Source organism: Balaenoptera physalus, assembly GCF_965194825.1.
Source record: "Balaenoptera physalus genome assembly, chromosome: 5".
In the NCBI taxonomy this organism is placed as follows: Eukaryota; Metazoa; Chordata; class Mammalia; order Artiodactyla; family Balaenopteridae; genus Balaenoptera; species Balaenoptera physalus.
Genome location: NC_138884.1, coordinates 43,021,350 through 43,048,258, shown reverse-complemented (window position 1 = coordinate 43,048,258; position 26,909 = coordinate 43,021,350). Strand labels below are relative to the sequence as shown.

At 37.4% G+C, this 26,909-nt stretch overlaps 1 protein-coding gene across 4 annotated transcripts in view; it reads left to right on the top strand.

Moving 5' to 3' along the window:
* Positions 1–221: 221 nt before the first annotated feature.
* TLL1 (tolloid like 1) overlaps positions 222–26,909 on the top strand; it is a 253,162-nt gene continuing 226,474 nt past the window's right edge. For all 4 annotated transcript variants that reach the window (XR_014264165.1, XR_014264166.1, XM_082463627.1 and 1 more), the window contains exon 1: positions 222–24,931. Coding sequence is in view for 2 of the 4 variants with exons in the window: in XM_082463627.1 (XP_082319753.1) it covers positions 24,763–24,931 (169 nt within the window). In the remaining 2 variants the exon portion in view is untranslated. The remainder of the gene's footprint in view (positions 24,932–26,909) is intronic.

Below are 26,909 nucleotides of genomic sequence, written 5' to 3'. Positions count from 1 at the left end.
ACTCTTCTGATTTTTAAGTCTGAACTAAACATAAAAACTACATCCTATGACATGATGAAAACACAGTTCTGGATATACAGCTGTTACAAAGCAATGCTGACACCTACAGAGAATGTATGCAAATATCCAAGTTTAAGTGGTATGTACTTCATTGATTGGTATTAATCCTTTAAATTCCAGCTATCTTGATGTGCAAAAACAAAACATCTTAAGTTGGATTGTGGCATTTAAAAAAGATATTTGATTTAAAATTAAAAGGATATTTTATTGTCTGTTCAATAAACTTAATTGTTTTAACATTATTATTTGAGTGTCAAATCAAAATGATTTGGTTATTTTAATAATCAAGGGTGAAATTGATCTTACCAGCCCCATTGCTATGGGGCCATCTGCTGATGTCAACTGATGACCTGTGTGAAATATGTTCACAATGAAAAACAAACAAATGTGTTTCTTCTTTTTCCTCCTGAATTTGTGTAGTATTTCTAGTGAGGAAAGAGACCTAGTTGCCTCTTTCTGGGAGAGTTAAGATAGGATGTTCCCAAATCTATTACTGGAGGCCAGGGAGAAGCATATTTCCCCCTATCCAGTATTCTCTCTATTGGCCTTTCACCTCCATGCTGTAGAAGAACTATTCCCCTCAAATTAAAGCACATGTGAACTTGGTCCAATGAATATGTTTTATGTAGACAAAACTCAATACTCTCTTTAATGAGCATTAGCCAAAGGAAAGCAAAAACCAAATTCTCTATTAAACAAGTATTGGAGTGCCTAGTTGTCCAGGGGGAGAAATCAGGCTCCTGCACTGATGGATAATGAGAGTCCACTGATTCTAGTTTAAGGCTCAGTATCCAACTATCTACTCTGATTAAAAATAACCTATTTATTTTCAATAAAATTACCAAAGAATAACTTTTCAAATGAAAGTTCAGCAGCTTTATAAAGAAAAAGTAGGGAGACCTTCAAGATGGCAGAGGAGTAAGACGTGGAGATCACCTTCCTTTCCACAAATACATCAGAAATACGTCTACATGTGGAACAACTCCTACAGAACACCTACTGAACGCTGGCAGAAGACCTCAGACCACCCAAAGGGCAAGAAACTCCCCACATACCTGGGTAGCGCAAAAGAAAAAAGAAAAAAACAGAGACAAAAGAATAGGGACGGGGCCTGCACCTCTGGAAGGGAGCTGTGAAGGATGAAAAGTTTCCACACACTAGGAAGCCCCTTCACTGGTGGAGATGGGGGGGGTGGTGGGGGGAAGCTTCGGAGTCATGGAGAAGAGCACAGCAACAGGGGTGCAGAGGGCAAAGCAGAGAGATTCCCGCACAGAAGATCGCTGCTGACCAGCCTGAGAGGCTTGTCTGCTCACCAGCCGTGATGGGTGGGGGCTGGGAGCTGAGGCTCGGGCTTTGGAGTTCAGATCCCAGGGAGAGGACTGGGGTTGGCTGTGTGAACACAGCCTGAAGGGGGCTAGTGTGCCACAGCGAGCCAGGAGAGAGTCCGGGAAAAAGTCTGGAACTGCCTAAGAGGTTTCAGGGTGCATGAGGAGAGGGGATTCAGAGCACCACCTAAACGAGCTCCAGAGACTGGTGTGAGCTGTGGCTATCAGTGCAGACACCAGAGATGGGCATGAAACGTTAAGGCGGCTTCTGCAGCCACCAAGAAGCCTGTGTGCAAGCACGGGTCACTTTCCACACCCCCTCTCCCGAGACCTTGTGCAGCCCGCCACTGCCAGGGTCCCGTGATCAAGGGACAACTTCCCCCGGAGAACACATGGCACGCCTCAGGCTGTTGCAACGTCACGCCAGCCTCTGCCACCGCAGGCTTGCCCTTCATTCTGTACCCCCCACTCCTCCTGGCCTGAGTGAGCCAGAGCCCCCTACCCAGCTGCTCCTTTAACCCCATCCTGTCTGGGAGGGAACAGATGCCCTCAGGTGACCTACATGCAGAGGCAGGGCCAATCCAAAGCTGAACCCCAGGAGCTGTGTGAACAAAGAAGAGAAAAGGAAATTTCTCCCAGTAACCTCAGGAGCAGAAGATTAAATCCCCACAATCATCTTGATGTACCCTCCACCTGTGGAATACCTGAATAGACAATGAATCATCCCAAAATTGAGATGGTGGACTTTGGGAGCAACTGTAGACTTGGGGTTTGCTTTCTGCATCTAATTTGTTTCTGGTTTTATGTTTATCTTAGTTTAGTATTTAGAGTTTATTATCACTGGTAGATATGTTTATTGAATTGTTGCTCTCTCTCTCATTTTTTTTAATATATAGATATATATATATTTTTCCTTTTTCCCTTTTTGTGAGTGTGTATCTGCATGCTTCTTTGTGTCATTTTGTCTGTATAGCTTTGTTTTACCATTTGTCCTAGGGTTCTGTCTATCCATTTGTTTTTTCTTTTTTAAGTATAGTTTTTAGTGCTTGTTATCATTGGTAGATTTGTTTTTTGGTTTGGTTGATCTTTTCTTTCTTTCTTTCCTTTTTTTAAATTACTTTTTAATTTTTAATAATTTTAAAAAATTTTTTATTTTCATAAATATATTTTATTTATTTATTTTATTTATTTATTTTCTTTCTTTCTTTTTTCTTTCTTTCTTTCTTTTCTTCCTTTTCTTCTGAGCCATGTGGCGACAGTGTCTTGGTGCTCCGGCCAGGTGTCAGGCCTGTGCCTCTGAGGTGGGAGAGCCGAGTTCAGGACATAGGTCCACCAGAGATCTCCTGGCTCCACATAATATCAAACGGTGAAAGCTCTCCCAGAGATCTCCATCTCAATGCTAAGACCCAGCTCCACTCAACGACAAGCAAGCTACACTGCTGGACACCCTACAGCAAACAGCTAGCAAGACAGGAACACAACCATTAGCAGAGAGGCTGCCTAAAATCATAATAAGTTCACAGACACCCCAAAACACACCACTGGACGTGGTCCTGCCCACCAGAAAGACAGGATCCAACCTCATTCACCAGAACACAGGCACCAGTCCCCTCCACCAGGAAGCCTACACAACCCACTGAACCAACCTTGGCCACTGAGGGCAGACACCAAAAACAATGGGAACTATGACCTGCAGTGTGCAAAAAGGAGACCCCAAACACAGTAAGGTAAGCAAAATGAGAAGAGAGTGAAACACACAACAGATGAAGGAGCAAGGTAAAAACTCACCAGACCAAAACAAATGAAGAGGAAATAGGCAGTCTACCAGAAAAAGAATTCAGAGTAATGATAGTAAAGATGATCCAAAATCTTGGACATAGAATGGAGAAAATACAAGAAATGTTTAACAAGGACCTACAAGAACTAAAGAGCAAACAAACAATGATGAACAACACAATAAATGAAATTTAAAATTCTCTAGAAGGAATCAAGAGCAGAATAACTGAGGCAAAAGAATGGATAAGTGACCTGGAAGATAAAATAGTGGAAATAATTACCACAGAGCAGAATAAAGCAAAAAGAATGAAAAGAATTGAGGACGGTGTTAGAGACCTCTGGGACAACATTTAACGGACCAACATTCAAATTATAGGGATCCCAGAAGAAGAAGAGAAAAAGAAAGGCACTGAGAAAATATTTGAAGAGATTATAGTTGAAAACTTCCCTAATGTGGGAAAGGAAAGAGTCAATCAATTCCAGGAAGCACAGAGAGTCCCAAACAGGATAAATCCAAGGAGAAACATGCAAGACACATATTAATCAAACTATCAAAAATTAAATACAAACAAAAAATATTAAAAGCAGCAAGGGAAAAACAAGAAATAACATACAAGGGAATCCCCATAGGGTTAACAGCTGATCTTTCAGCAGAAACTCTGTAAGCCAGAAGGGAGTGGCAGGACATATTTAAAGTGATGAAAGGGAAAAACCAACAACCAAGATTACTCTATCCAGCAAGGATCTCATTCAGATTCGACAGAGAAATTAAAACCTTTACAGACAATCAAAACCTAAGAGAATTCAGCATCACCATACAAGCTTTACAACAATGCTAAAGGAACTTCTCTAGGCAGGAAACACAAGAGAAGGAAAAGACCTACAGTAATAAACCCAAAGCTATTAAGAAAATGGTAATAGGAACATACATATAGATAATTACCTTAAATGTAAATGGATTAAATGCTCCAACCAAAAGACATAGACTGGCTGAATGGATACAAAAACAAGACCTGTATATATGCTGTCTACAAGAGACCCACTTCAGACCTAGGGACACAAACAGACTGAAAGTGAGGGGATGGAAAAAGATATTCCATGCAAATGCAAATCAAAAGAAAGCTGGAGTAGCAACTCTCAAATCAGACAAAATAGACTTAAAAATAAAGACTACTACAAGAGACAAAGAAGGACACTACATAATGATCAAGGGATCAATCCAAGAAGAAGATATAACAATTGTAAATATTTATTCACCCAACATAGGAGCACATCAATACATAAAGCGAATACTAACAGCCATAAAAGGGGAAATACACAGTAACAAAATCATAGTAGGGGATTTCAACACCCCACTTTCACCAATGGACAGATCATCCAAACTGAAAATAAATAAGGAAACACAAGCTTTAAATGATACAGTAAACAAGATGGACTTAATTGAAATTTATAGGACATACCATCCAAAAAACAACAGAATACAATTTTTTCTCAAGTGCTCATGGAACATTCTCCAGGATAGATCATATCTTGGGTCACAAATCAAGCCTTCATAAATTTAAGAAAATTGAAATCATATAAAGTATATTTTCTGACCAGAACGCTATGAGACTAGATATCAATTACAGGAAAAAATCTGTAAAAAATACAAACACATGGAGGCTAAACAATACATTACTTAATAACCACGAGATCACTGAAGAGGATCACTGAAGAGGAAATAAAAAAATACCTAGGAACAAACGACAATGAAAACACGATGACCCAAAACCTATGGGATGCAGCAAAAGCAGTTCTAAGAGGGACGTTTATAGCAATACAATCTTACCTCAAGAAACAAGAAACATCTCAAATAAACAACCTAACCTTACACCTAAAACAATTAGAGAAAGAAGAACAAAAAAACCGAAAAATTAGCAGAAGGAAAGAAATCATAAAGATCAGATCAGAAATAAATGAAAAAGAAATGAAGGAAACAATAGCAAAGATCAATAAAACTAAAAGCTGGTGCTTTGAGAAGATTAACAAAATTGATAAACCATTAGCCAGACTCATCAAGGAAAAAAGGGAGAAGACTCAGAGTATACTACAAAGCCACAGTAATCAAGACAGTATGGTACTGGCACCAAAACAGAAATATAGATCAATGGAACAGGATAGAGAGCCCAGAGATAAACCCGCACACCTATGGTCACCTTATGTTTGACAAAGGAGACAAGAATATAGAATGGAGAAAAGACAGCCTCTTCAATAAGTGGTGCTGGAAAAACTGGACAGCCACATGTAAAAGAATGAAATTAGAACACTTCCTAACACCATACACAAAAATAAACTCAAGATGGATTAAAGACCTAAATGTATGACTGGACATTATAAAACTCTTAAAGGAAAACATAGGCAGAACACTCTATGACATAAATCACAGCAAGATCCTTTTTGACTCACCTCCTAGACTAATGGAAATAAAAATGAACAAAAGGGACCTAAAGAAACTTTAAAACTTTTGCACAGCAAAGGAAACCGTAAACAAGAAGAAAACACAACACTCAGAATGGGAGAAAATATTTGAAAAAGAAGCAACTGACAGAGGATTAATCTCTAAAATATACAAGCAGCTCAGGCAGCTCAATATGAAAAAAATAAACAACCCAATCCAAAAATGGGCAGAAGACCTAAAAGAACATCTCTCCAAAGAAGACATACAGATTGCCAACAAGCACATGAAAAGATGCTCAACATCACTAATCATTAGAGAAATGCAAATCAAAACCACAATGAGGTATCACCTCACACAAGTCAGAATGGCCATCATAAAAAATCTACAAACAATAAATTCTGGAAAGGGTTTGGAGAAAAGGGAACCCTCTTGCACTATTGGTGGGAATGTAAATTGATACAGCCACTATGGAGAACAGTATGGAGGGTTCCCTAAAAAACTAAAAATAGAACTACCATAAGACCCAGCAATCCCACTATTGGGCGTACACCATGAGAAAACCATAATTCAAAAAGAGTCATGTACCACAATGTTCATTGCAGCTCTATTTACAATAGCCAGGACATGGAAGCACCTTAAGTGTCCATCGACAGATGAATGGATAAAGAAGATGTGGCACCTATACAGAACGGAATATTACTCAGCCATAAAAAGAAATGAAATTGAGTTATTTGTAGTGAGATGGATGGACCTAGAGTCTGTCACACAGAGTGCAGTAAGTCAGAAAGAGAAAAACAAATACCTTATGCTAACACATATATATGGAATCTAAAAAAAAAAAAAAACAACAAATTGTTCAGAAGAACCTAGGGGCAGGACAGGAATAAAGACACAGATGTAGAGAATGGACTTGAGGACATGGGGAGGGGGAAGGGTAAGCTGGGACGAAGTGAGAGAGTGGCATGGACTTATATATACTACCAAATGTAAAATAGATAGCTAGTGGGAAGCAGCCGCATAGCACAGGGAGATCAGCTTGGTGCTTTGTGACCACCTAGATGGGTGGGAAAGGGAGGGTGGGAGGGAGACACATGAGGGAGGGGATATGGGGATATATGTATATGTATAGTTGATTCACTTTGTTATACAGCAGATACTAACACACCATTGTAAAGCAAGTATACTCCAATAAAGATGTTAAAAAATAAAAAATTTAGGTCCTATGTAACTGAAATTAAAGACAGATAAAATGAGAGAAAAAAAAAGTGGAAAACTTTAGTGAGAGACAATAAAGCTGACGTATATGAATAAAAGAAACATGTTCCTGAATAAAAACATGGATTGGTATAGAGATGTCAATTACCTCCTAATTAACTTGTAGTTTTTATATAATTACAGAAAATCTCCAGTGGAGTTTTATTTGCTTAAACTTGTTAGAAATTGTATAAGTCAGGGTTTTCCAGAGAAACAGTACTGATAGGAGACATATACATATATCTCTGAGACCCTCACACATTGGGGAGAGCAGTCTCCTTTACTCAATCTGTTGATTCAAATGTTTGTCTCATTCAGAAATACCCTCACAGACACACCGAGAATAATGTTTAACCAAATATCTGGGCACCCTCTGGCCCAGTCAATAAGTTTAACCATCATAGAAGTTCATGGGTATAACTAGCTAAGAGCATTTTGCACAAGAAGACTCATAACAGAACAGCCTTAGCAAATAATTATATGCCTAAAGAAGTGTATATTCCATAATATATACTCTATGCCATATTAAATATATATAATATGAAGTCAAAATAATTAAAACAATGTAGCACTACATAGGCAGACACTTCAAAAGAACAGAATCTATAGTTTGTAAGTAGACTGGTATCACAAACTATTGTGAAAAGAACAATTGGTCAATAAAATGGTGTTAAAAATTGATTTCCTAGCTTATTAAATTAGGAAAAATATAGAGAAAATATGCAGAAAGTAAATTGCATATATCATCTGGTCTTTAGATATGAATGAAGAGATCATAAACTAAAATGAAATTGAAAAATAAAGAGTGATTAAGACCCAAAAAAAGTAGAGATTTCTATGTGTTACAAATATGCCATGTGAATTAAAAAGAAAATATCAAAGTTGAGGAAAATATTTACAGTGATTATAAAAAACAAAAACATATAAGGAAAATCCAAAATGTCCAGTTGAAAACTAGGCAAGGATTATAAAAGGGCCATTTCAGAAAAATTAATACAAATATTTAATAAATAAAAGAAAGCATTGTTCAATATCACTAGTATTTAATCAAATAAATTCTAGTTAATGTGATAATACTTTTTTGGAAATTAAAGTTGTCAAAGATCAAAAGTAGATTATATTCACTATTGGGTAGGTATGTATATGGTGAGAATACATACTCATATACTGCTGATAGAATATTAACATAGTAAAACCGTCTGAAAAGATAATGTATGGGATTAATGCTCATACTTTTTGATATTATTTTCACTATATGCTTTTATTCTTATTGAATTATGCTAAGAACTATATTCTAAGGAAATAACAAAAGTAGCTTAAGATATAAATACAAGTAAGAACATTCACTGAAGCACCACAAAATTGGGAACTGTCTAAATGTTCAACAGTTGAGAAATGGTGACGGTGATTTTGCTGCTTCCATAAGGTAGAATATTATGTAGCTATTAAGAATATATTTTCAAAAAACTTTTAACATGTAAGACAGAAAATTCACTGAGATAAGAAATATGGCTATAATATGGGGTAAAGTCAGGATGGGGAAGATCTGTTTGGGTTAAGAACTTAACTTGTGTGTGCTAACGTTTAGCTGAATGAGAAGTATCCAAACAGAGATTGGCAATTGAATACGTGAGACCTGAGCACAGAGGAGGTATAAATTGGAGAGTTAACATATCTTACCAACCTTTTTATTTCTGTTTCTAGCGTCTCTGGTCATTCTGGCTAAAACTCTTTGTGTAGGGATTGATTTTTTTTTTTCCATATGCTGTCCCTTTCCACTGGAAAAATTTAATCTACTTTATCAAATTCTTTGAATTACTCCTTCATAGTAATATATTTACTTAATGGAGTATTTAATATTCCATTCAGTGGACTGACATTTTCATTGTCATGGCTGACATGAACTGAGGCAATATATTCCTCCACACCCTCTACACTAGATAATCTTCCAAAACCATCAGCTCTATTATGTCTCTCTCTTTCTCAATATCTTCAATGGATCCTCATTGCTTATAACATTAACAATCCCACATTAGCTTTAGCAAACATTTACTGTATTGTCACAAGACCAACCTCGGATTATTTGTTCCCACGGGCTGTAACGTCTTCCTCTCTTCTATAACACCAAATCTTATTCATATTTCAAGAATCACATAAAATGTCTTATCCTATATGGTACCTTTTTTCAATCCCCACAGACAAAAAGTTTCCTCACACAGAACTTTTCATGGTTCCTATTTTTACTTTTCGGTTACATATATCCCATACTAACCTATATTTTGCTCATTTGTTAAATATTTTACTTCATCTCCTAATTCTAAGTTATTTTTAGCAAAATCGGAGACTTTAAAACATTCCTATCTTTAGCAGATCTCTGGGGTTTAAAACAAAACAAAATGCAACAACAACAATAATAAAACAAAACAAAAAACGAGGGAGTGACAGTTTAATATAAATAAAGACATTAACACATACAAATTAGTTTCTTATGTTACAGAAGAGAAAATCTGTTCCTTTCCCATGCCTATGGGGCTTTTACAAAGCTGGTTGGCAACACACACAAAAACCTTAATACATTCCAAAGAGCAAAAAAATGTGCAAGACCACTTTCTTTGATCACACTGTAAAAAATAAAAGGAAATAAAAATTAATAATAAATTGGCAAAAAAAGAAAACAAAATTCAGATGCTTTGAGATTAAAAAAATAAATCTAATTAATTTTCGAGTGAAATTTAATAAAATTAGAATAAAACTACATACCATCAAAAAGCATTACAATGAGAAAAATAAATTTTAAACTTTATGAGATATTGCCTAAGCTCTTCACTAAAAAATACTTCATGTGGAAGATATAGTGCCTTAGCTTGCTCAGTATTCATTTCAACTTTCAATCAGGGGAGCTTTCTGAATGACAGGAGCTAGAAAGCTAAAGCCTACTTTTACATGACTTCCTCACAACTAGATTTTTGGATGTGAAATTGGTTCTTCTAAGAGATGCACTCTTGAGAGTTTTAGAACAGCACTGTTCAATAGAAATTTAATCTGAGCCACAAATGCAATTTTAAATCTTCTAGTAGGCACATTATAAAAAGTAAAAAGAAAACAGATGAAATCAATTTTTAATACTGCATTTTACTTTACCCAGTATATTCAAAATACTGTTGTTTTAACATGTAGTCAATATTTAAAAATTGGAATGTTTTACATTCTTTTTTTTTCCCATTTAGTCTTTGAAATCTGGTGTGTATTTTAAACTTAGAGTACATCTCCATTTGAACTAATCACATGTCAAATGCTCAGCAGCCACATGTGGCTAACGACTACCGCGCTGGGCAGCAGAGCTCTAAATGATGAAAACGGGGAGAAGCAGTTTCCTGCTGTAGAGGCAGTTTCTCCTGGTAGACACTGTGGTAGAGAAGTTGGGTTTTCTGCAGGGGAAATAGATGCGGTGGTGATAGCGACTTGCTGATTTCTGGATCAAAGCTAAGTAGTGCGTTCATGAAGTCAGCATTTCCAGCAATTGGCATCCCAATTCCTCCCTTTCTGATTGTATCAAATGTGGTACCTCCCTAACAAGCTGGTTCTGTGGTCTTCTTCTGGGGTCATTCCTGCTGGATCAGAATCAAGCTTGCTTCTTCAGGCCTTCCAATGTCTAAGTGTACAATTCCAACAGATTTCTCTTTGCTTAAAATAGAACAGTTTTCCTCCTGCAACTAAACTCCAAATGATATACTACATTATAATAAATCTTCTCATGTTTAAAAAATAGTATATATGCTGAGAATTTTTAACTGTTTTTAAACCCAACTTCAATAAGATGAGTATAAAATGTAAAAGAAATCAACTAATAGAAAGATAAATTAACTAAAAAAAGAAAATCATTTTTACTAGTCTAATAAGTAAATAAAACCTAATTGGAAATGCATAAAATTGAAAATGAAAACAGCATGAGTTGTACAATAAAAAACTAGAAAATTATAATAAAACACTGTGTTTACATCAGTCTTTGTAAATTTTAAAATCTTAATCAAGCTAATGAAATGAAGGTCATAATTTTCTAAGAAAAATGAAATTATCAAATTTGATTCAAGATATAGTGAAAACCTGAATATCCATGAAAGAATCAGGCATCTCAGAAGATAGAATATCATCTTTCTACAAAGGAACTTCTACAAATGGAAAAGTCACTCTAATCCCTGTATCAGATGTACCAGTTGGAAAAGTTTGAAAAAAATTAAAAAGTCAGCTGAGCAGAGACTAGAGTCTTTAAATTCTTTAGGTTACATGCTGCTAAGCCTCCAAAGTTTAGAGCATGCAGCAATCAGAAATATTCATAAAAGTTAGTGGGGAAAACCCATAATCTCAGTGATGAAAAGTATAATCTAAGCATTCAAAAAGGTCTATACTTATGAGTTATCTTAGAGCAAACTGGGTATTGATACAGAAAAACAGTTAATGCTTATGGGTAGATAATGTTTGACAGTTTAAAAGAAGCAAAATCTTTCTCCAACTTACTGTCATTGCCAAGATGAGTGTACCTTTCAATTCAGCTAACCAACAAAGTAGATGATAAAATTACTCAGAAAGAAAGATAGGCTATCTAGCATGTGATTTATGAATTAGAAATTAATGTTTTACTCACCATTCCTTAATTACTAAAAAAAGTCATTATACAGAGCCTACTGTATCCAGCACTGTGCTCATGAAAGGGTGATAAAACAGAAATATAAAATATTGTACAATGTTCAAAAGATTCATACTTATTTCTTTAGGCATCATTTTATAGTTATGGACCCATTTTGAATTTCCATTACAGCCAAATAATCAGCTTCTGGGTAACTATTTTCACATTACATAAAACATATTTAGCTTCATGTAAGAAATCATGTCTTTTCCTTTTTATTCCCTAGAGTACATAACAGAATGCTGGTTGAATTGAGTTGGAAATAGAATAAAATTGAATTTAATACCCTGCATTGGTTTACTATGTGAGTAATAAAACAACACCAACACCACCAGCAACAAATTCTACCATATAATCTTAATCTTAACAGTTAACTTGTTACTAATTTCTCTCTGAGTAATTAGAAAGTTTCTGAGCGACCACACCTGTTGATGGTGTAAGAGACAAGAGAACATCAGGAGAGCGATCTGGATGTTTTTGGTCAGTTCCCCTTCATCCATTATGTAGAAGAAATTGCCTTTATCCATACTCTTTTGTCTGTGGAGACACAGCTAAGCAATGCTGCTCCCAAGATGTGGCTACAAAGAACTTCAAGTACTTTCTAAAGTACTAACACTTACAAACACTCCAAAGAATTTGTGCCAACCGAAGACTCAGTCATCTGACTCAAATCTTAAATCAGAAACTGAGAAAGAAAATTCAGACTAAACCCAAAGAAAATGACTATAGCTAAGAGTCATACTGGCTACCTGACACTCATGCAGGTCTCCAAGGTAAGAACAGATTCAATTATTTTAGAAATGAGGGAGTTGGACATGATCTATGATCATTTCAATTGCTATGATTCTGATGATCCATGCCAATAGTTTCATTAAAAGATTCTAATAGCTGATGTTTTAAAAATTAAAACAAGTTTTCTGACTACGTCACCTCATTCCATACATTTGTTTAGTTGAATTATATTGGTTGATTAATTGAAATTACATTTTCTAAATTACTAATCACAAAATTTGAAACTACCCCAGTATTGCCAAATATGACGGAGAAAAATATCATCTAATTCCCTATTTTTTCTTATGATGTTCTTTAGTTTAAAAACCAATTTATAAGAATTTTAGGAAGCTAGATCCATAAGAATAGATCTAGAACTATTTAGACTAAATTCCCTACCTAAAAGAAAGAAAGAGAGAAAAGATAATCATAGCAAACAAGTTACATATTATGTGGCCAAATATAATCAATTTTGTGCTCAGTTGACTGAGAAAAGATTTTTATAGTCAATAATTATTCAATATCTTTGTATGGTAACTATTGTGGCAATCATTTTGAAATGTATAGAAATATCGAATCACTATGTTGTGTAACAGGAACTAACATAGTGTTATAGGTCAATTATACTTCAATAACAAATAAGCAAACTGATAGAGATTAGATTCGTGGTTACCAGAGGCGGGAGTGGGGGAGGGCAAATTGGATAAAGGTGGTCAAAGGCACAAACTTCTAGTTATAATATAAGTACTAGGGATGTAATGTATAACATGATTAGTATAATTAACACTGCTCTATGTTATATATGAAAGTTGTTAAGAAAGTAAATCCTAAGAGTTCTCATCACAAGGGAGAAATATTTTTTTTCTATTTCTTTAATTTTGTACCTATATGAGACAATGAATGTTCACTAAACTTATTGTGGTAATCATTTCATGATATGTAAGTCAAATCATTATGCTGCACACCTCAAACTTATACAGTGCTGCATGTCAATTATAGCTCAATAAAACTGGAAAGAAAATTTTTAATTAAAGAAATTTTTAAATGTTTAAAAAATAAAATATTTTATTATTATCTGGGTAGAGTTTATCCAATGGAATCTTTAGGACATAATGAGAATCACTCTCACACTCAAATCTCAGAAAAATTACATGTGTAGTAATAACTATAAGTCTTAAGAGATTCTCAAAAAGTTTGAGATTCAATTAAATTAAATACATTTACTTAGTCTGGGAGATATAAATTTTATAAATAAGTATAAAGTATAAAAAATATATACCCAAGAAAATATTTATTTGATCACAGAATCTTGCCCTTTTTTTTGAGGAAGGATTTTTTTTTTGATTGAACTCATGTTTCTTGGAACATTTTTAAATGTCATAGCACTAAGGAGGTACAGAGCACTTCAGTTTTTCTAAGTGAGGATAAATTTATAACTCCCAAAGCAACTATAGTCCTGAAATGTTGAAAAACTATATATAAGTGTTAAGTGTAAAACCCTTTTAAAATGTGTATTATTTATACCAAACACCCTAATGTAAACAATGCATTAATATGTTCACTGTTATTAACAATAGAAAGATTAAAATACAGAAAGTTATAAAATATATGTGAAATTTAAGAAAAAATAGAAGGTTATTACCCAAAGTAAAATGTAAAGAGAGAATATTTTTCATAAATAAGGCCAAGTAAGATAAATAGGATTTAGACAGCACCAAAGGAAGCAGAAAGGTACTTGCTTTTTCCTCTTTCATTCTCCCTCATATTATCTTTTAAGGTACAACACCCCCATGAACACTCTTCCCTCATTCTCTAAAGTGAAAGCTATCACTCTTCATAGAACATCTATAAGCTTTCATTTGTTCATCATATAAGGTATTTATCACATTTGATCAAGTTACTCCTGACATCCACCTTACTAAATTGCACATTCAGGGTGGTGACCATATGTCATTCATTTTCTGTGCCTATGTTTTCCTGTTAATATACATTGATCTCAAACAACTAGGCATCATTATAAAAGTTATAGTTGTTACAACTAAATTTATCAGAATGCCTGGTGCTGTGCTATGTGCTTTGAGAGTTAAGGTCATGATATTCTCATTCATACCGTATGTACTTATTTATGCATTTATATATTATGCATTTATATTTATGCATTGAAATATACTTAACTAATTATTTAATGTCTTAATTTCAGGAACTAAACTAAGCATAGCTGCTTTATAGGATTAATTAAAATCTAGTAAAATTGTATCATTCTAAAATTTGAGCATATAAAATTTGCAAAAATAGTTGCTTAAAAAAATGTCAAATAACTGTCCAGTTTTATCTGTAATATATAGTCATTTTCTTTTTTTCTTTAATACTTAGCTTATATCATCATTGAACTTTTCACACTTTTCCTTTTCTTTGTATGCATTTTAATTTTCTTTAGTGTAGTAACTGACTGCAATGAAATATCTAGAAAATTTGAAGAAAATTTTCTAAAGATATATTTTTAAAAATATTTTCACCCTCCCAAACTTGAATTAATACTGTGATCTGAAAAAAGGAAAAGTATTCTATGAGCCTTGCTGAGGTTCTTTTCTGTCTTTTTCTGTAGTTCCTATAGGGACTCAGACTGGACAAGGAAATTTATGTTGGCTAACAACTTCTGGTTCTCACTAGAGGTCGCCGGATGTCAAACAACTGACCAGCCAACAAGGACATAGTTGCCAAATGTAGTCTGCGTAAAGCATCCTCTTTGTACAATCTGGGTAATGCCTCACACAGCATGCCAATTAGAACACCATACTCTAAAACATGTTAAGGCCAATTAGTGCCTAACTCCTGCTCTGGTTCTGTCTTTGAAACTAAGAGCTTCAATGCTATGTGGCCTTTGAAGACCTGGCAGAAAAACAGGATCTGAAGGATTGGTATAACATTCTTTAGAGCAAATGCGTCAATGTAGTTAAGATTATCTGATGACTTAGGTTATTATTATATTTTCTCTCTTTTATGAAGTGCTAGACATATTTAATTAGCATCACAATCAATGTTATAAATTCAACTTTTACAAAATCAATAATTCTTTAAGAGTTTAGTCATGTTGCTAGAAAAGGATATGACATCATCCTGTCCTTTACTCAACACACTTGAGTAGGTTCCACAGGCAAATATTCATCTGGTGATCTCAATTTTCAAATTTCATCATATACAGTACTTTCAGTATTCAAATTCTGACGTGGAGCTCATACTTTTGATTTTTTGCCCATCATATTAACTAGAACATTAATAAAACAAAATAATGCTTAAAATATATACAAAAATATCTCACAACTATAAATCCTCAGGAGAAATTTTAAATGGAGAAATCATTCCAAAAACATACCCTGAAATGAGTGATATGGTTAAAGGATTAATCTTATGGAAAAATATATTATGACAATTGGGGAAAAACAGATTTCATCTTCGAAATTCAAAATTAGAAATTTAAAAATTAGAAATTCAAAAGCCACAGAAAATCTTTCAGAACAACAAAAAAAAATAGTCATCACTTCAGCCTATAGTACTTGACATGTGAAAGAAACAACTAATTTTGCAATAAAATAAGTTCTATTGAGCTAAATGAAAATTTATCATCAGATTATTCACTTTACTATTTATTATTTTGAGAAATTATTTATTAAAAATAACTCAGATAACTGAGGCCAAAACAGTAAATATAGATTTAACTAGGGGCAAGTGAGTTTTGAGGGGTAAGAAGAATACAATTTAGTAACTGGTCTGCTCTGATATTGTTTTTTGTATAGTTAAGATCATTAACTGAAACAAAAGATATGAAGAGCTTATTGTTTTATGATCATTTTATTATTCTTGGAGAGCACGTCCTGTGAACTGAGGCATTTATGTACTGAGTTATTAGAATAAAATGGCTAGTAAAAAATCCTACTACATATTGAATTAATTGCTCTACTAATTGTTTTCCTGTCTTACTAGTAATTAAGAGCAAACAGCTCAGGTTCTCTGCAAGTGGCCTGATGATTTCAAAAGAGAAAGCCATAAACTTTGCACTGATTTTAAAGCCAAACACATGACATTTTCCATCTCTCATAGCAATTGTTATTAGAGAGTAAGAAAACAAAGGAGAACCAACTCATTTTTACAGGTTCAAGAAATGTTTAAAACTGTTGTTATTCATTTTGAAATTATTAAAACATTTTCTTTCAAGAGGGAGCTGTATTTAGAAATTGGTCTCGCAATATAATTTAATTACTTTCTAGTTTGATGTTGGAACCCATATGAATGAAACTTTTTTTAATCCTTCTGAAGAAAAGTGAGAGAGAGAAAAAAAAAGGTAGGAACCCACTACATTTCTGTTACCACCAGAGTACTTAACAGTGAGGATTTGGTACTAAGCACAGCCTTAAAAATGAACTGTGACCACAGTCACAGATGGTGTTTTTGGAGTAGTTATAATAATTTGGAAAACACTGGGTATAACCTTCTATCAAATACATGCTAACTAAAGTAGGAAAAGGAGGAAATTATGCAGAAATGTCAGCACTTTTCCACGAGCAAAAACTGAGAGCACCACACCCATCTTCATCTGAAATAGCTAGATAATTGATGGTGAGCGGTGCTTTCAAAACCTTGTCTGAGTAATTAGCTTTCGATAACCCAGCTCTCCTCAGTACCCTGGCAAAGCAATGTGAATATTCCAGTGCTCTACTGACCTGAAGAAATCGGAATCCACTGGCCCAGCTGTGCTCTGCTCTGTTGACAAGATTTTTTTCTTTTTAGTTTTAGTTGTCAGACATAGAGTAAGTCTGAATAAAAACTTCCCCAGGAAGTGAGGAAGAGGAAAAAATGAAGGAAATTGTCCCCTCTGAGTTGTAGCCACTTCAGTATCTTAGGTTTTTAGAGTTGGTGTTGCTAGCCTTGAAGAAACCTTGTTCACCTATTTTAAGGACCATCAGTTAGTGTTGTTAAAGGGCTTCGAAGATGAAAAACAATAAATATACAAATAAACACACCTCAGATGCTTCATATTGATTGGGGGTTGGTTTTACAGGGCAAAACTATTGCTTTAGTGGTTGGAAAATCGATACAGAGTGAGTTATCATGCCTGAAGCTGAAGGCCAAGGTCATTAATTATTGCCACCTGAGAGCCGCCCAGTGCAGCTTACAAAATAAATCTGGCCTGGCCCTAGAACCAGACCCAGAGCATGATGGAGAGTTTAGAAATACTCACAGAAAAACCAGTGTTCAAATGCAGCTGCAAATTGTGAATAGAGTTAAATAAGTTACAAAATAACTTGGTGATTTTACAATGTATCATAAAAACTGATGTCAAACAAGTTTTAAATATATACCAACGAATTACCTAGCAAGAGTTTTTCCAGTGTTACTCAAAGATGTTTGCTTTGATAAATCTAGGCTGTCAGAAATTTATTGTGAGAAGGTAAATTAACCAAGTTAGCTATGGGGTATTACTGCTACTTGGACATTTAGTTGCTTACAGGTAGGGACTAGAAAGGAGAGAGAAAAGCCTGAAATCCCTGAGTGATGTTATGAATATAGGCAGTCTTCCTTTTCAGTCTCCCTTCAGATTCTCTTTTTACCTCCGAAGGAATTATCTTGTATTTCCCAACCATTTTGTAAATACTTATTACAAGTTTCTTTTCAGGGTATTTGATTTGATTGTGATCTCATGGATATTTTTTATTTGTGGGCGTGAGGAGGTGAGGACTTCATAGCCACAGAGCTCCTGTCAAACACCATGTTCCGTGCTAAGTGATTTATATACCGGATATATGAGATAACCACAGGAGGTTTAAAGGTGAGAAAAATCAAGCTAAGACAGAATGTGTCCAAAGACATCTCATAAGTAGAACAAGGATTCAAGGACATTTTCTAATCCTAAGCTCTGCTTTTATATTAAATGTATAGATTTTTAAAATTAATTTTCACTTTTATTCCAATGTTAAATGTTTCCAGTGATGGCCTATATTACTTGGATTGCTGAAATAGGCTCAATTCTATTTTTGTCAGTTAAAAAATTATTTTGCTCTAGTACATATGTACATGCACAATATGTGTTTTATGGGATTCATGCATGGGGAAGACATGGTCTAGATGAGAACAATGACTTGGATGCAGGCAGAGTAGGCACTTCTGTCTAGAATATAATCTGTAGAGTCAGGAAGGAACAATGCAAAGTGAGGCTTCACCAGAGGCCAAAGGAAGAATGGGCTCTTACTGGGGTTAGAGGCTCTTGGCCACTCTTAGACATGCAGTTCCCCACTGCCCAACACTTGTCCACTGGATTAGCAGAACTGCAGGCCCCCAAAGAACAGCCAGCTGAAGGAGCCAGTGGAGGGTCAGAGGTTTCAAGTTGACAGTAATATGTTCATGAATGACTCAGTCCTTCTAACTCTTACTCCTTATCTTCAAAAGAGCATAGGATCAGAAAAATGTTTGCAAGTGATCAACCTAGATAATGGGCGTTATGGAGTTTAGGTATTTCTTTCTCACAAGAGGCTGGTACTACTTCATTATTTTATTTTTAAATTAAGTTATTCTCATTGTATTGAAAGAATATAGTATGTTTCATGGAAAGCTTCAATGCCTGTTTTTTAATCTTCATGAGAAAAGTAGAATGAAATGAAGCACAAATTTTGTTTGATAGGGAAATTGTGTAGGAAAAATTGGAAGACCTACCTTATTGCTCATAATATGAAAATATGAACACAAGACCCTATTAGCTAAATCAAGGGGACAGAAAATGGCCAGATGAAAAACATTCTAGATGTCAGTCACAGAAGTTAATATACTTCTATAAATTGGGGAATTTATAAGCAACACCAGCAAAGTCACCTAAATCTTTATTTCAATTTAATAGGTTTTGTATCAGTGGAATTTTTCAAATAAAACTGTTCTAGCTTTATTTAATTTGTAACCAGGTATGTGTGTGTGCTGAATTTCTCGTCTGACAGTGGAAAAGATCATAATGTACAGGTTTTCCCCATAGATCACTAGGAAAATGCCAATTAATAATAATAACCACCCTTTGTAATGTGCTTATCCCTACTAGAAAGTACATTACACTTATAATCTTACTTAATTCTTAGTCCAACCCTATTAGGTATTTCATTCTTGCTTCAAAAGTCAGGAGAGTGGAGCTAGGGAGGGACCTTGCCCAAGGCCAAACAGCTCCTCAGTAGCAAAGTCAGACTTAGAACTCTGAGTTTTCTGCTAATGAAGTCTATGTTCTTCACCAGTCTATCCACTGCTTCTCTCCAGCATAACCTTGAATAAGTCACTCTGCCTTAGAGTTATACCATTTAGGTCAAAGTGAAGGAGAAGAAGGCTGTTTTCAAATAATGTGTTTTAGAAGAGCTGGAAATAGTTTGACTTTTTACAACTTATTTATGATGATAATAGCAAACAAATACCAAAAGTGCACTCTATAGTAGGAACTGTAAGTACATCACATATATTAACTAACTTAATCTTTATAACAACTCTGAAATACTATGGAATAATAAGATAACCCCTGTTTTATGGATGAAGAAGCTGAAGGCACATGAGGTTAAAAAAGTGGGTCCAAAATTACCAAGCTATTAAGCAGAGAGCTGGAACTTGGATTGAGAGACTACTTCCAAGGGATACACTTGTACCTCCCTAGCTCAGTGCTCAGGGGACAACACTGAAGATTCAGTACAGACATACATTGAATACATACAGTTGAATACATACGGTGGACTCAAACCTATCAGTCTCACCAGGTGGGAAATGAGATGATCCCCCCCCGCCCCGCCCCTTCTTACTCCATTCCATTCCCTCCATTTCTCTTTGGCAAAGCTGATGCCTGAATAAAGAATACAATCATTTCCAGATACCGTTAGGCAATAATACATGGTTTCTGAACAAATAAGTCAGTGGAGCCATTCTTGAGACTTCTACAGCAAATAATGCTTAAATAAGAGAACAAACCAAAAGTGCTGACAGAAAATACATGCAGTTCTGTGCCCAAACATAGTCTTTCTGCATTGTGCTACTGGCAATGAGAATGGGTGATAAGCAGGTAGGAGAAGGAATAGACTGCAGTACAGGTGCAATGAATTCAGTTCCTGTGTCTCCCTACCTAACAGACAGCATTGGGTAGGGGGACATAAGAACTGAATTAAATCAGTGTTTATCAAACATCAGCTAACCTTCATGGGCTGCCTATATGGATGACTTAATTTCATAAAGCAACTAACTTGTTTTTTAAGCTAAGCATCATTATAAGACATGCATATACAATGGCAAATTTGTTGATTTTTTTTCTAACATACACACACATATGTAACACTTAAAATTTTTTTAAGTTTATCACTATGTTACCCAAAATGATCTCATGTAGCATCAGTAGCATTTGGGACTCACTTAGAAATAAGAGGTGTTATGTAGAATTGCTCAGGACTGAGAGAGAGTCTTAGAAGAAAGAAGGTAAAATAAAGCTTATGTGTGCTATAGAGGGTCTCATGAGAATGGGGCAAAAGGGAGTGTTAAAAGGTCTGGAGTAGCTAAAAGCCATAAAAACAAAGGGTGTCTCTGTCTTCCACAGCAAGAGCAAACTAGTAACAAGGGCAGTACAGCCAATCAGCAAGTACTAAGAAATGACCAGAGACTGTTAGGTCAGTAACCCCTGCTCAGACCAGAATCCACTGCAGAGAAGGAAGGCTCTTTTCTTTGTCTTCATTTCCTGGGGAGGTGTGTGTGTCTTTTTCTAAACAAACAAACACCTTCTGTAACACTTGATGTGAAACAAACATTGCCTTCTGTTCACTTCTTCAGTCTACTTGCTACTAGGAAACAGAAATAAGGGACAGATTTTTGACTGAACGCAGCATCATTCTAATTATCAAGAGTTGGGAACATCCTGCAGTGGTGATGCATGAAATAATGTGATATAAAAAGTCATAGAATGTAAGATTTTTAAAAAAAGAAAAGAAACTGTGGGAGGTAAACACCATTGAGGCCCAGAGACTCATCTTCTCACGTAAAAATATTTGACTAAGATGCATATAGATTCAGAAGAACAACAACATTAATACAGAGTAGAATTTTTTAAAGCCTTGAAGTACTAGGTTGAACCTTATAAAATTGACAATATTTGCTGTTTCCAACCAACAGATTAGACAATTTCATGGAGCCAAAATATATGCACACTACTTAGCTAGCAGGTTGACAGGGGTGAAACCAATGGAGAGAGGGAACCACATTTTATTCCATATATGTCTGAGTTATCTCTTTTTACTAGGAACATGAGCAGAATATATTCATGTATTACCTGGTTTCATAGCGAAAAACAATCACTACTAGCTAATAACAAATTGACTAGATTAGAAAATAGATATTTTTAATTGATATTGTCTACAAGGCAAGTTTATTTTAATTACTGTGATAGCAAACAAGATATACCAATTGGCATAGAGAGTACCTCTTACTTCAGCTATCTTTGGTGGCTTCCTCCCTAGGATTGCTGGGGTCGATGCGGTTCTGCTGCAAGCGACAATGGTAGTCAGAGGCAGCTGCTGCCAGCTAGAAGCCAAGGTTCCTTCAGCATGTCTTACTGAAGCAATCAGTCTCCTCTTTTATCTTCTAAGGAGACTGGATTTACATAGGGCACATATCTATGGCTATATTCGTATGACGGAACACTCAACTCCTTTCTCACATGCATATTGTTTTTTATGTTTTCTTGCAAATTCTTGCAAATTTATATTTTTCAAGGGCAGGGCAAAATCTATTTTTGTTTGCAATCGTACCAACTATAGAAATAAAGCTTAAAAGTAAGTATTTTATTATGATAAACTTAGATTTAATACATATTTTAAAATAATATTTAAAAATAAATCAGGGATTTGAGGCCTAGGATACTGTGATGTAAATAAGTATTCTCTGCAAGTATTTTAGCTACAAAGAAACATTTCTACATTTTGATTTGAGCTTCTACTATGTCAATCATTCTAACTCTGTGTTACAAATGTATAAAATTGTAAAACTGAGCAATGATAAATTCTGTAAGGAAAATATAATAGGTAGATGTCCCTATATTGTAACTTTTTTTTCAGGACCAATGAATGAAACATACTTATTACTGCAAAGTAAGTGATGTTTAGGCAAACTCCAGGTACAAACTCTTGCGAAATTACGTATGATAAAATAGCCTAAGGAAACGTTTGCAAGTCATTTAAATTAACAAGGGACATTTTAAAGGTCTGGGGGTAGGGAGTGGGGACACTGTCAGCAGCTCAAGAGGATCCTCTAAAAGAAAGCTGTATTTCCTGGGCTTTCAAATAGACAAAACAAAATATATTCTTATTTAGAGGATGCACTAGAGGAACGTCACTATTAATTATGCAAACATGTTTTTGATGGGTAAAAGAATTTGAGAATGACTCAGCAAGAGATTTCAAAACCAAATACTTCTACCTGCTTATTGAACATGTTCTTTCCAGATCTGCTCTCTTTTCTATGACCTGTGGTTAGAAGTTTGAGATTTATGGAAAGGAGGCTCCATCACTTTAGTGGCTTCTGAGAAAGCCCCAGTTTTGCCAGGAACATGGAATCAGTCAGTTCTACCCAGCCCTCCCATCCTTTTACTCTTAGTTTAAGTTGGAAATAATTGATACCTCTTCAACTTTAGCCTCTAATTTTTCTTTAACAAACGTAAAACCTAGTCAGATCCCCTAACCAAATACTGGGTCTACCTGTCAAAGGTTTGTGTGTTTGTGTGTGTGTGTGTGTGTGTGTGCATGTGTGTATGTATGTATGTATGTGCGCATGCGTGTGGTTGCCTTCCTATTTCCCTCTAGATGAGACTGTATGTTGATGGTAACTCAGAAAAGGGGGAGACATTTAGAAGTCAAATTAAGATGTAAAGGCAACAGAATATTTTTTACAAGTCACTGCTAAAGTGACAGTTCAAGATTTAGTTGGAAAAGAGAAGGCTCCCAATCATGAGTCCTTTGGAAATTTGGGGGAGGAGAATTCCTCTCACCTATTTTGGAAACTACTTGCAGATGTAGGGAAACCTCTGAATTGCTCACAACAGGGGTTTTGCAGAGATTTCGTCTGATTTTTTTTCCTCCCCAATTTCCCACAGCCTGTGTTTGTCCTGCGTCTGCTAGGCTGACATGTGGTTTACCTCGCTAATCCTGCTGCCAGGTTTTACACACTCTCCTCCGAAGTAAAACAACTGAAGCCAGAGGATACTGAGCAACTCTGGGCATGGGCGCCAGAGCTGTCACAGAAAATTTGCTTCCCAAGTGTTCCTTCCAACTTCCCTTCCTGAGCCCGCGTGAGCCACAGCGCAGCCCTTGGCGAGGTCTTCGCGTTTCCTGCTGCTGCAATCTGTAACTGGATTTTGGATTTTTTTTTAACTGCAGTTCTGAGGATCTTAGTTCGTAGCACAACTTTGTTGGTTGGGGGACTTTGAAAGCAGTTTCCTTACCTCGGTCGCGGAGGCCCAGACACTTTTCCTCCCCTCCGGGCTGCACCGAGGCCAAGGCAGCAAAGGGGAGTCGCAAGCTCCTTGTGTATTGGTGGGGAGAGGAGGTTTGAGCCGAGTTGTCACCATCCCTCGCCCACCCCCGGTCTGGCGCTCTCGGTTGGCACGTACATCATCTATTAACTGCTGTCCCTGGACGCAGTGCATGATATATTCATTTTTATCTTTAGTAAATTATAAATGGAATTCTCGGCGCGCTCGTGTCTGTCTGCTCGTGTAGGGCTACCGAAAGGAGGCGGAGAGGAGGCTGTGGCCCGGATCCTGACCCTGATTGTATGAATAAGTAAGCAGGATGCAAGTGATTGGGTTAGATGCTGTGAAGATTTTTTTTTTCTTTTCTTTTCTTTTCTTTTCTGTTTTTTTTTTTTTTTTTTTTTTTTTTTTTTTAAGTTAGGAAGAGGGTAAAAAGACAGCCGAGGGGGGGGGGGGAAGGCAAACAGTGCATCCCCAAATCCTCCCACTTTCGCCCTTCTCGCAGCCAGTTGCCGTGCTGCTTCTGCGGCTTTTAAGGTCTGGCGGCGAAGGAATGTCTGCCCCCAACCCGCGACCGCGGTCCCCACTTTCAGCTCAGACGCGCTGATGTGCAGACGGGTCTTGTCCTCCCAGGGCGGCGCCGGGTCTTGGGTGCGGGACACGCGCGGGGCCTGAGCACGGGGACCTGGGAGCCTGAGCCTGGGGCAGCCGAGCCGTTGAGCCGCAGGAAGGACGGCCGCGGGGAGGCAGCCTGGCCGCGCGCCCGCCCGGACCCGCTCCCTACCTGCCCCCGCCCGCCACCTCGTCCGCGCCGGGGGACAGGCCGCCCAGCCCTCTCTCGGCCCGACGGCGCCCCATGTCCCCAGACACCTGAGCGCCGGCCGCGCCGAGGAGCCTCCCACGGGGACAGCCACCGGTGCCCTTCCTCGCGAGGAAGATGGGGCTGGAGACGCTTTCCCTGGGGATGCTCGCGTGGCTGGTGGCCACGGGGGCTGTCCTCTGCGCGGAGCTGGGGGTCTGCGCCGGCCTCGACTATGACTACACTTTCGGTGGCAACGGAGAGGAAGAGGCGGAGGCGCTGGACTACAAGGATCCGTGCAAAGCCGGTGAGTGCCCTCTCGGGGCGAGACGGCGGGGGCGCGGCTGGCGCTGGGAGGGCGCCGGGTCTCACCTGTCTCCTTCCCACCCCCTCCCCACCCCGAGGGGCCGCGCCGCCTCCTTTGCCGCAGCTCTGCGCCGGCGGGACCGAGTGCCAAGCTCTGTCACCGAGTTTGGGGACCTCCTGGAGTTCCTACACCCCACCCCCCACCCCCGCCCCGGCGCGGCGTGACGAGCCGCGGACGCAGCAGCCAGGGCTCTGAGTCCAGCGCCCGCGGCCCGGCGCTTCTCCGGCGGCGCCGCCCTGGTGCCGGGCGCCCGCGATCCCGCGCTCGGGCGGGCGGACTTCACATCGGGACACCTTCGCCCCCTCTCGGCCAGGGTCCTGTGTGCGTCCCAGGCGACAAGGGGATGGCAACGTCCTCCAAAGCTCCCCCGCTGAATAGATTCAGAGCATTTGCCCATTTCAAGAAACCTTAAAAACACTTCCAAGTTGCCGTCCCATTCAAACTCGTTTCTCGCCCCCACACCCCGTTTGCACCCTGAGACCTGCGGTGGGACCGGGACGCCCCTCCCGGCCCTTCTCCCGCCGCCTGAGGTCGGAGTCACACGCCCTGGCCCCGGGCCCTGTTCCACTGAGTTGATGCCGAGGTGAACTGGGGTCGGTGGACCCACCATTCACTTTGCGAGGAAAGTGATCACGAGGGTGCTGGGGACGATTAGGTGAGTGCCTGTAAGCAGAAGGCACGTTCTGCCGCATCTCAAGAGGAAGGGAGGGCAAAATCCCCAAAGTAGCTTTGCCGCTCTGATTCTGTGCGGATGGTCTGCGTGCGATGTCTTCCTTTCCTTAGCTAGGTAAACCTCTTTTGACCTCTCTTGGGCCTGAAGTTAGGAAAGATGTACGCAAATGAAGGAAAATGCTGGAAATTCCCTTGTTAACTTGTACCTTTGATGGCACATTGTTCTGACAAGGAGGGTATGTTTGTGACAGGGAGCATATGTGTTCGCGTTATCAGATCTTTCTTGGTGCACTCTTACTGCGTGTACTTCTTCAAAACTTGGAGTAGCTTAGCAGAAATATGTCAGTCTGGAATTCAGAATTCTGATTTAATTCAATTTTGCTTATAAGTTTCCTCAGCACCTTTAACATTCAGTCTATCCCACCAGAAGTTTCCTAGGCCTTCCTTGATAGTTTAGAGGACAAGACACCTTTCTGCTGTGGTTGGGCAGCCACCTCAGTATACAACTCCCTAAACCTACTTTTTATTGAGAAATTTGTTTTGAATAATGTTTGCAACTGGGTGAAAATTGAGGGTTTTCTTGGTTTAGGAGAGGTAGAAATGAAGTATAGTATTTCTAAAGATTGTCTACGAAAACACCTATTCTGATGCTCTGTTGTGTGAAAGATTCAGCCAGCTACCAATATAAGAAAATCAGGGCTTATCTATACATTGATCTGATTTCAGGAAAATAAATGTAGGTTTCTATACACATTAAAGTAAAAGCTTATGCTTTAAAAAATCATTAACTTCAAATATGCATATATTATAAGAAGTATCAAAAGTTAGCTAATTCATTTTCAGAAGTTATGTTGTTTCAGGCTTATCTTAACATTAGAAGTTGTATAGAAGAAGGTTCTGTGAACATGTGTGTTTTTCTATTTAAGAGTGTTTGCAATTTTACAATTTAGTTGTACCATGTGTATTGAAACACACCTCAAGCATAAATGTCTATTTTCCTCAGCACATAAACATCCAGGCAAGATAAAAACAACAACAACAACAACAACCTTAAGAGCATTTACTTTTATTTTTCCTTTACTACTGGTTTATTTTTGAACAGAGCTGTTGAGGATAAAACAGCAATAAAACCAAATTTGAATGGATTATTATTCTAATCTTATTTCTTCCCAATTTTTGCGTACAAGAGGCAAACCTGTACATGTGTGTAATGAAAGAAATATAAGAATGGCCCAAGTGGAAGACT